The 11,448-nt window shown below is 45.4% G+C and overlaps 1 protein-coding gene across 1 annotated transcript in view; it reads right to left on the bottom strand.

The window, feature by feature from the left end:
* T265_14931 (hypothetical protein) overlaps positions 1-10,151 on the bottom strand; it is a gene marked incomplete at both ends in the record, with an annotated part of 23,636 nt that extends 13,485 nt beyond the window's left edge. The window contains 5 exons of the mRNA XM_009175827.1: positions 173-267; positions 1,087-1,200; positions 3,564-3,689; positions 5,122-5,330; positions 9,758-10,151. Coding sequence (XP_009174091.1) covers positions 173-267; positions 1,087-1,200; positions 3,564-3,689; positions 5,122-5,330; positions 9,758-10,151 — 938 coding nt within the window. The remainder of the gene's footprint in view (positions 1-172; positions 268-1,086; positions 1,201-3,563; positions 3,690-5,121; positions 5,331-9,757) is intronic.
* Positions 10,152-11,448: the final 1,297 nt, after the last annotated feature.

Here is an 11,448-nt window from a genome sequence, read left to right as displayed (position 1 = left end):
TATATATATATATATATATACGTATATGTACATGTATATATATTTTACACCACCGCCGTCGGTGCTGCTCGCCTTTCAGAATGGGGACCGAACACTTGATAAAGATTATCATGTGTTCAGCTGGCGGTACAAAGCAACTAGCAAGCCCACAAACTAAAAAAACACAACTCACCACATAAACGAGTCACTGACAAACGAATGCATGTTGGTCACTTTGGCTGACAAATTGGCCAAGGCAGCGAGGATATTCACGTGAAGGTATCGATCCTGTGGTGGTCAGAGGAACTACAATCAACAATGACGAACCAGGCCAACAACAAACAAGATTACACACACAAGATGGGTGATCAGAGAAGTTATGGGAGTCAGAAAAGTAGTATGGCACATTTAGCGATGAATAATAAGGAGCGTAGTCGTTCGGCGAAGAGCTCATCTGTCAGTTTGCTTAATATTAAAATAATGAGCAGGTCGGGAGACGAAATGTCGACGAAACGTCGCCAAAACTTGAACAGAGTAGTGACTCGACCGTTTCCGAGGAACTTTACATACCCCCAGACTCAATAAGATAGAAGGAAGCTGAGTAAAAAGGAAACGCTGGTTTGAAAAGTAGGCTAAGATGGTGGTACCATAGGAGCTACACTAATGAGCACCGAGTACGAGAAGTTTGGATAGAGAAGATTCAACGGCAAGGATGTTGCACACGTTTGCTCAACAACATACAAGGAGCAATAGTTCTTGGCATATATTCTAGAAAGTAGTCTTCTCATCAGGTTTCAATAAAATCATTCCAGTTACACGTTACGTGTAAGATAGTGTGACCATGTACTATAATACCGTAGCCTCTACAGAGTTGCAAAGCAATGTTTTACACCTTTATTCTTCGCTTAGGCACGATCAGACACCAGCTAATCCGGTCTGTCCGCAACTGCTTTCGGAACATTTCAAACGACTTCAGCTGCATGGCTCCGTATAGAATAACAATAAACTTTCCCGTGGGAAATAATGTCAATCAGTGTACAACCTGGATGAACTGACAACTAGAAATCCCAGAACCAGATAGGGGAGGGGGAGAAATCAAAGGCTTACCTTGAGTCGATTAAGGTGATACCGAATTGTACGGAGAAGAATCAGGATGAGGAGACTGCCACGCGACACACCGGAAATACGACGGTTGGCAGACCAGGTAACCCAGTTGATGGGCTACATGGTTAAACATGAAGTGAGTATAATGTAGATTTATGACGGCATTGAGAATTCAAAAAAGGGACGACAGTAAAACGTACATGCTATGCAACACCTCAAGTAACTAATGCTCCCAAGGGTCTGTGTACTGTCGAAAGTGGGTATTTAATGAAAAGAAGTGAAGTCACAATTCGCGTCTTCACGAAATGTTTGAGTGACCTGTCACCCTGCCACGGAAACCTGATAAACGTGAAACGGCAAAAGCAGGTGCCAGATATCATCGGCTGCCTGCCTCGAGGGAACTGGTTAAACCAAACTAAACAGTAGCCAAAGCAGGAACCAGTTTCGGTAGACTGGGAATTCGACGACCGACCGTTTGCCACCCTCTTCCGGCTGCCATGCAGATCGAAATTAGGTTTTTAGGGATCAAATTTGCACGTCAGAACAAAAAACGGGTACAGCGGGAACGCAACAGATAAAAAAATCCCCATAAAACCTCAGTGATGCATTTTACAAGTGCTTCCGCACACACTACGGCGTCCTTGAATACAGGCACATTCCGTACTGGGCAGCTAAAGTGACCGAAATGCGCAAGATAGATGACATTTCTATGCGCCTTCAAATGGACATTCTAAAATCGGAGACTAGAAATACAACAGATTCAGACCACATACTCGTGTTCACGCCGAGCTTCGCCACACTACAAAATCGATTCTGGTAGAGAACCAATCATCATTTAGCTGTAGCACCCTTTCGGTGTCCAAATGCCATGCCACCAGAAGGAAGCGCCAGGGCTGAGATATTTTCAGGTTGCCCAGGCCTAGACAGGGGAAGTCGAGAGGCAGAGGTCGGGTTCAAACCACGGACCTTCTGGTCAGCAAGCTCGCGCTCCAATCAGTGAGCCATGTCGCCCCCGTAGAGAATCAGTCGTCTACGTAAAAAAGCTCAATACAATAAGCTACTGTGGATCAGCTAGGCTATGTGCGACAACAGATAAACGACTGGATAACTGCGGATGAGCTATTTGCCTCTAAACGGAAACGGCTGACTTTCGCAAGCTGCAGCAACAGGTCTTTAACCTCGCAGTCGAATGGTCCATTGAATAAGTTTTGAAGGACTATTCAGACCGAGTCACTAAAATTGGATGGCGGACTCGGAATGTGCTGAAGACAGGATCTGATAAGTTAGAAGAACTAAGGGGCATACTAGACAAGCCAACTCTCTAAATAGCAACTGTTAGACGAAATCAACGCTAAGGAAAACGGATCTTTTTCTACTGTATGGATGTGCTCGCGCGACCTCTCAAGATAGACGGTAAACAGATCAAACAAGTTACTGCATCTAAATATCCGAGTTCAATTATCTTACAGAAAGAAACACCAAAATCGGAGTGGAAACGCCAGACCCGCTTTCGTGCAGCTGAAGAGACGAACTAGCCTGTACAAGAAGAATTATGGCTTTCAACAAGAAGGGTCACGCATGAAATACGGTCTCTACATGGATACCCGGAAGCTGAAGACACTTTACCGCTGATATCTTTGACGAATACTAAAAAGTTCGGTACCTAGTGCAGCCACGAGTTACGGTAGCGACGTCAGATGTTAGTGACGACTCCCACAATGGCTTGAGCATCCAATGAGCTAGCTCAATGCTGAAATTCCATGGGGCGTGTGTCATGCTAAAAGCAGAGGACAACCGTAGACGTGGCCGGTCACGGTCTACGGACTTCGCTAATGGAAGAAACACTGGGTCAGGATGTATGTGAGGCTACCGACCGAGGCCAACACATCCGGTCGTTCAAAAACAAAAAGTCAAAATATTGGTAATCCATCCCCACCCTTCAGTTGAACTACAAGGATGGTGGTCGAAGAACAAACAATACTTAAACACCTCATAGGATAAAGGGAAACAAGCAATCCCGAATCGCATTGCGCAGTGAATCACAATAGGTTAACCCAATCATACACAAGCGCACCAAAGGCACTGGATCGCAAGCGCAAATAGGCAAAAGTGAACATGCGAACCGGGGGCAGAACCGGGCTTCCCAACTTATTTCGGACGCTTATTACAAACCCGACAAGCTGAAATAATTCTCCTCATGGTGATGCAAATTTCCCGACGACAGTGGTGCAAAACTTCGGAATCAAGAAAAACTCTAACTAGCTGATGTGTTCTATACAGACGGGGTTCAAAGGCTTAGTACCGACCGCCTCGTCGGTGGTTGATAATTCTTGAAACGCCAGTTCTGAAGTACTCGATAAAGACGCTTGCATGATGCCCCAGTTCAAGTACAAGACGGTTCTCAGGAGGGAGACTAGCATTTTCAGTCTAAATATGAATCTTAAGGGCGTAGAGTACTCAGTTACAGCAAAACAACTCACCACAGAATGGATTTCTTCGTTAAACTGTTCGCTCTCCGTTAGGATAAGCACTATAATGAGGGCCATGTACACCAGAGGAGAACTATCACCGGGTGATCGGTAGATTATGTTCAGCAGCGGCAACAGCTGGGAGGCGAAAAAGACGCGAGTTAGCGAACTTCAGGAAAACTATAGCAGACCGACCTATTCACAGAAGCTTCTGTAGAGTGGCGTTAAACTATCTCACAAGGGAACCCACGCATGGACGAATAGCAAAACGGCGAGCATGAATGATTGAGGCGCTATCACCGAGCTTTTGCAATAGAACAAAAAAACTGACACCTTCACGCAACTAGCTAAGGACAATCCCGATTGCGACCCCCTAACAGAATTTTAATAAGTTCCTTTCTATTTACACCTACATAAGCTAGACAGTCACGCGATGAAAATTAGATCGATAGTCTAACCAATATTCATTCGGACAGCTTCACCAAAGTTGATTCACAATAGCAATCACCATGCCAAATGGACATCAATGTCACCGGTATTCCAACAAAGTCGAAAGTAACGCGGACAATATAGTCCAGAGATTAGATCGCAGACACACTCATTCCATTAACAGGTTGGAAGATTATTTGGCCCCGATTGCATATACGACAGGAATTGACATGACCTACGGAAGGCAGTTCATAGATAGCAAAAGTCGAACCAGGTCTTCAAAAAAGTCATAATGAGTCGAAAATCCCATACCGACGTGCAACGCACCGCCGCTCGTACACCAATAATTGGGGGCCTGAATGCAAACCCCTTTGGCAGTTCGCTTGGGATAAACAAAAATGAATGCTAGACGACGCCATTTCTGGCTGAAATCGTTCAACTGTAGAAACATTTCGGTGCCCAACTGTCATTCCACCGGAACGAATCACTACAGCTGGAATATTGCCAGGTTGCTAAAGCCTAGACAGGAGAAGTCGGGTTCGAACCACGGGACTTCCGGTCAGTAAATTCGCGCTTGAACCAATGAGCCACCTCTTCTCGAAAGAATGAACCCGGTTACCTTGTGCCGAAACTCTGCTGCGATTATTTCAGTTGAGGAGATTCACGCTGATGCGTGAGTTTTCAGATAGACTACTTGATAACAAACAAACATAAGATACAGTAACGACCAACACTAACAGTCGATCGTTTGATGTTCTGACTTTGGAAAGTCATAACGAAGATGATATGAAAGGCAGGATAACTGCATGCTTCCACGGTTTACCGACNAAAGAATGAACCCACCTACCTTGTGCCGAAACTCTGCTGCGATTATTTCAGTTGAGGAGATTCACGCTGATGCGTGAGTTTTCAGATAGACTACTTGATAACAAACAAACATAAGATACAGTAACGACCAACACTAACAGTCGATCGTTTGATGTTCTGACTTTGGAAAGTCATAACGAAGATGATATGAAAGGCAGGATGACTGCATGCTTCCACGGTTTACCGACCTCATTTACAGCCTATGCCAGGCGAGCAGCTGTGACCGATGCAGTAAATCCTACACATCTAACCATGAGAAATAGGTCTGACCTACCAATTTATCATAGTTGCGCCTTTGTAGTAGAAAGTTCCGAAAGTGCGCATTTCGATGAAGCAGTAGATAGAGAAGCAATGTGCTATTGTCTTGATGTAACGTGTCGGCAGCGGTGTCCCGAATGCTCAAAAAGTCCACGGAAAATCCCGTCATTTCGGGTGGTGTCACAGACACAACGCCCTTGAGAGAAGCGGACGTTTGAGGAAGTTCTGGCCATACAAAAGGTGGGAGTATGAAAGATCAAACGGGATATCTCGGGAAACACAAAAAATGGAAACATTGGCCACAGTAACCGAAATTCGGTTTAGAGTGTCAAAATACAGGGTGACAGTTTATTCGAAGCATCTATCGAACAAGTAGCTGCATCAAACTGCTCAATGTTTCATACAGAAATCATCTGAGCATTCCTGGTATGAAACTGCCCCAGAAAAAAACGGCTGTGGATTGAATGACGGTAACAAAACCGATTAGCAACTACTAATGGAAAAGGTAATGGTCTCGTAGACCAGTTGCGTGCTGTTATCACAAAGAGATAAACACATAGCAAGCAACATGCGCATCATAGCTGTGGAACCACAACTGTTAACTCTTCTCTGACACAAGTATCAGTCCCTGTAGACGCGTGAACCAGTTTCACGGGTGTCACAGTGCATTATTACGGTGGAATTTTGAACTCGAGAGTGCATTACCAGTTTACGCTACGTGCAGCGCAGCGCAGCAGATAAACAGGCAATTTCCGAACGGAATCATAAGATTAGCCAACAATTTGGTCTCATTAACTGAGACAACCGGGTATTTCTCACATTTGAACCTCATTGGTGATTCCGATACTCTAAGAGCGTATTAGACGCGTCCATCGTGTCAATGATAAAAAGTGGATGTTGGACAGACGATGATTTTGTTCTTCGTAGGACATGCGATGCCTAACAGCGTGGGGTGGGTCAATTAAAACTGATATTATAAAGGAGCCGACTAAGGAGCTCCCTTTCAGACGAAGTTAAAAACCTGCTGACTGTTTCCCAATTTTTTCTGGAGACCGGGTGGTAGATATGTTTTACTATTCTATAGTGAGCGAGAGAGGAGGTCCTAATCCAGGCAAAAGTGCAAAACGGAGTGCCAAAGAAAATAAAACAGAAACTCTGTGTGATACTCCATGCTACGATCTACAACAGAGCCGTGCTACCAAAATTGCAACAGTTAAGTTGCTTACAGACCTATGAAACACACAGAAAGCTTTTTAAAGTTAATTCGAACAAAGCCTACCTCGGCGAGATGACCCAAGTGGTTAGAGCGCGAATTTACTGACCGGAAGGTCCGTGGTTCGAACCCGACCTCCGCCTCTCGACTTCCCCTGTCTAGGTTTGGGCGACCTGGCAGTATCCCAGCCTCCGTGCCTCCTTCGGGTGGCATGGCAGTTAGGCAGCGGAAGGGTACAGCAGCTGGACATAAGTTTGTCGAATGTATTAGATTGTGTACNATAAAACAGAAACTCTGTGTGATACTCCATGCTACGATCTACAACAGAGCCGTGCTACCAAAATTGCAACAGTTAAGTTGCTTACAGACCTATGAAACACACAGAAAGCTTTTTAAAGTTAATTCGAACAAAGCCTACCTAGGCGAGATGGCCCAAGTGGTTAGAGCGCGAATTTACTGACCGGAAGGTCCGTGGTTCGAACCCGACCTCCGCCTCTCGACTTCCCCTGTCTAGGTTTGGGCGACCTGGCAGTATCCCAGCCTCCGTGCCTCCTTCGGGTGGCATGGCAGTTAGGCACCGGAAGGGTACTGCAGCTGGACATAAGTTTGTCGAATGTATTAGATTGTGTACACCCCAATTCCATCAGATTGTTGCCCATGGGAAGTTCGCCTTCGAATGTACCTCACCCGGTGGAAAGTACTGGATCCGCATGTGGACCGGTATTTGCCAAATCACCCAATCCTCAAAGAAAAAGGGTTCTCAAAACTATCACTCCGGCATTCATGGTCTATACCAATGTGCAAGAATCCTCTGCGCTGCTATGCCGAACAATTTTCGTGCGTTTTTAGCCGTATAGTAGCGTTTGTTTATGGTAATGTGCCCACCACAATAAGACGCAAAGCATTGCTGTAGCTTTCTTCAACAAACCAAATAATGATTTTTTACAACGCATTCACAACTGCGAAGGAATTGAACTGGTGTTGATAAAAGTTCTGCCTACATGTTTGATTTAAACAAAAATATTTAAAAAATCGTTCAGCTGTGACACCTTTTCGGCTGCTAACTGCCATACCACCTGAAAGAGGCACGAGGGCTGGGATACTGCCAGGTTGCCCAGGCCTAGACAGGGGAAGTCAAGAGGCAGAGGCCGGGTTCAAACCACGGAACTTCTGGTCAATAAATCCGCGCTCTAAGCATTGAGCGATCCCGCCCCTGCATTTAAACAGCGTTCGGAAAATCTCACATTACGAGATTCCTGTTCAGGGGAAATTTCAGATTCAGATGTGGGACGATATGGTGTGTTTGCAAGCACAATCACTTTGAGACTAGACGATAAATCAAGGCAGTATGAAATGGTCGAAAGTTTGATGCAAAACAAGGGAGTTCCTAAATATACAAACAGGAAGCATATTCAGCGCGGTCCTAATAGATATCAGTTTCGCAACGAAGCCAATGTAACATTCGAACTCTCTGTTTCACTGCCAAAACGCAAGTTCAAGCATGTGTATTCACACCCTCTCTGAATGATATTCATAAATGATTATCGACAATTTCGTCTCAACTGGTTCATCCTAAAATGTTGATGTGCCCCGCTATTGAGTTCTTTATGGCCCCCGATAGGAAAGGTTAGACAGCTTCGTTCTTTTAATCTCTGGACAGTAGACGTCTATTTGTTGTCGGTCAGGTGACTATTAATCTGATCGGTAAGCTCGGCCAGAGTAAGAGAATCGTAAGCTAAAGTGACTGAAGATAACTTAGTACTGGATTCTCTGAATTCTGGGTTAAACTGCTTGAAGAGCAAATGAATCTGTAGCATTGAACGTCTGATATCTGCATAGTTGAGTATAAAGTGAATTCGCTTAACGATCAGCTGATGATCATACAGCAAAACTATCCACCACATGCATGTGGTCACGTGTATCGGGGTAATTTTCGAAAGAGCACCCGAAGTGACAGTTAGTTTTCTGATTTTCAGTCAACACTGTGGGAACAGTGAAAGTTGAATGATCAAGGTCATTATGAGGTTGCTTAACTTTCAGCGCGCTGTCTGATGGCACGAGGGAACGGAGTGTGTCTGTGTTCTACCAGAATGCATATGAAGTGGTTTCACCATTTTCCAAAAAAAATGACAGTAAAAGATTAGCTGATGTAGGCAGTGGCGTTAAAACACAAAAGGAAAGTATCTGTATCTATCTTTGATTGAGTTGAGCGCTCCAGGATCTTCGCGCCCTACTGGATGATGTCTCCTTAAGCCTAATTCGAAATGTTACAAGACATGAAAGGTAACCGATCCTGATAGCGACCAAAATGTCAATTACTAGCAGTAGTAGGTGGTTAAAGTTTGCGTCTTGCACCAGACCCGTGTCGGCAGACAAGGTGTGCTCGGTCGACGCGGCTGAAGACGTCTTACTCCGATGTGACGATCTATTGCGATTTCTTCATTTTCGTTTGAAAGTGTAGTCAGACTGTTCGTGATCCCTTTTGACAAAACACGAGACTCTGTTGTATTAATCCTTCCGCTTTCCTTCCAATCGCTGCTAAAACGTTCCTTCTAATGGCCGTATGGCAGTCAAGCGCCAGTGATTAAGACTGATGTTTTGCTGCCGGTGGTGATTCACGGGAACCTAATCAAGATAGCTGATTGCCATCTACAAGGGTCTAACGAAGGGGTTTGCAGCTCACCCACAAATCCGAACTTTATAGGAGTGTCAGGACGCGCCCAGACATGGAAAAATTACTTGTGAAGAGAGTGACGCATCCCCAAGGTCACCATCGGTAGGACACGTTCGGAAAGCAGGTGCGTTGGCGGAGCACACCAAACACGGCTTAGCGGCATAGGACCAGTGGAGTGGGGCTAAAAGTGTTCACGACCGAAACACCACCACCATTGGCTGTACGGAACGAACAAGTGAACGACCATAGTTGACCCTGTAGTCATCCCATACATGTACTCAGAAGCTCTGCATGTTTTGTCCTGACAATACAGCCGTGTCCCGAGTTCTCTGTCTTCTCCCTATCGCGTAGTCTGGCAGGTTCAGTGCAGGCCAAACCAATAGACGGCCACCCACGTTACAACAAGGAGACTGCAGGAAAACTGGAGTGGTCAGTGGCTTGGGATTTTAAACTGTGGATAAGAAACGCCAGTGATCTACCCAGCGGAACCACGCCAAAAGTTCATTTTTTGAATAGTACACTTATTGTAGAACTACACTGGCATTGCCGAAAGATTATCGACAAAACTGAAAAGTTGATCCCTTAGAAAGTTGAATCTTCCCAGTTGGCGGAAAAGTTGCACGCTTCAAAGTGTTCTCTCTTGAGGCTAGACCTGCAAATTTGAATGTATAAGTTAAACCGTACCAGTTACTGATTTTGGCGAACAAATCACACAACCAACCAGCCAGTTGGTGAAATAGGAGTCCTTTATTTTGAACAACATACCCTGATCCTGCCGCTTCTCATCGGGAACAGGAGCATTCACATCGGTGATGGAAAACAGGGCTACACGATAGGGATTCAATGTGGCGGTCTGGGTGTTTAGTCCAAGTTCGGCCAACAGAGCGGAGCATTTGAGAATAGAACCCGCCTGCGTAGTCAAAACGAGCAGCAGAAGCGAGCTGAGATCGGCTAGCGGATGACAGGCTTTTATATTGGTTCCCTGGTTCGGACACTCAGAGGTTACCAAGTTCGTGAGGGGAACAACTTCTGTGGATGAATGATCTGCGCCGATTGTTTTTGTTTTCAACGACGTTGTTGGTGTGGATGTAGCCGTGGTTGACGTCGTCGTTGTGGCCTGTCCACGGTTTGCATAGCCCAGGGTGACTACAGATAGTAAACCACCTAAACAGGGATATACGGTGAAAAAGGAAGAAGGGACAACTGAAAAGAAGCAACTGGAGTCAACCGATGTTAGGTAGTTTTTAAGATATTCCCTAATGAAATTTTGTGACCCTTGGCGTTTTGAGTTGCACGGAAGGCATGGGAATAGGTTTTTGACAACTTGAAAGCACCTATGAGCCCCCTCCGAAAGCCTCTCTAGTAAGACAGCGGCAACACTTTACTGTTTGAATGTCCAACATAGCATAACAGCAATCGCTGATTCCGCGGATTAAATATAATATAAAATAAATCGGTTAGCTGTAGCATCCTTTCGGTGCCTAACTGCCATGCCGCATGAGGGCTGGGATACTGCCAGGTGGCCCCAGCCTAGACAGGGGAAGTCGAGAGGCAGAGGTCGGGTTCGAACCACGGATCTTCCAGTCAGTAAATTCGCGCTCTAACCACTTGGTCCATCTCGCCCCGTGGATTGCAACCAATGGACAGAGAGTAACACATCCCTCAAATTAGTTAAAAGGAAAAAAATCGCCACTGGGGTGCCCATTTTAGTTAAGAGGATAACAATTTGGACCGATTCTGAGAGTTTCTGTCTGGGGGTCGTTTTATCAGCAAACATCGGCGCTTTATTGAAACAACCGTTCGGTTCCAAGACCCGTAAACGCAGTGAATTGCTTCACTTGTCCAACTTAATTAGCATATGTGCTATCAAGTGACGTGTGGATTCCGACTAAGATAAGCACAACAACGAGGTGAATCTGAGAATTAAACGTAGAAGGGATGGTACTAATGAGAGTTGTGTTGTTTCACGTTTCAAGGACTACAGATCACGATTACCAGTCAATCGGATAGTGAACCACGCAGGAGGCTTGGAATCTTACTGTATCGTTCTGAATAACCACCAGTATCCGGAAGAATATCTGAATTAGTCAGTAGCCGGTTGGGCGAGGAAGCACACCAAACATCGAATTTTCCAGTTGCGAAAAACGGTCTTCGGACGGGCGATCTAAAGATAACAGTATGGAACGGTTAGTCCAAGGTGCACATGTTCGGTCTCTCTACGCCGACCCGTTGAATTCAAATTGAGACAAAAGGGCTCATGCGGTAGAGCCTTTCCGGGACCCGACCATAACTTTACTTTCAGCATTTCCGCCTGTTCTGGATGATCGCTACATCGGTACCTGGGATCTTCCCAAAATTCGCTCCGCTTCGTTGTACTCCCATCGCAGCCTTCATGAGACTCCAAACCCGGGTGCGCTGCCAAAATCGTGTAGCCTTGGTAACAAACAAGCATGTCA

The sequence above is a fragment of the Opisthorchis viverrini genome, assembly GCF_000715545.1.
Source record: "Opisthorchis viverrini unplaced genomic scaffold opera_v5_296, whole genome shotgun sequence".
In the NCBI taxonomy this organism is placed as follows: Eukaryota; Metazoa; Platyhelminthes; class Trematoda; order Opisthorchiida; family Opisthorchiidae; genus Opisthorchis; species Opisthorchis viverrini.
This window is presented reverse-complemented; position numbering and strand designations above follow the sequence as displayed.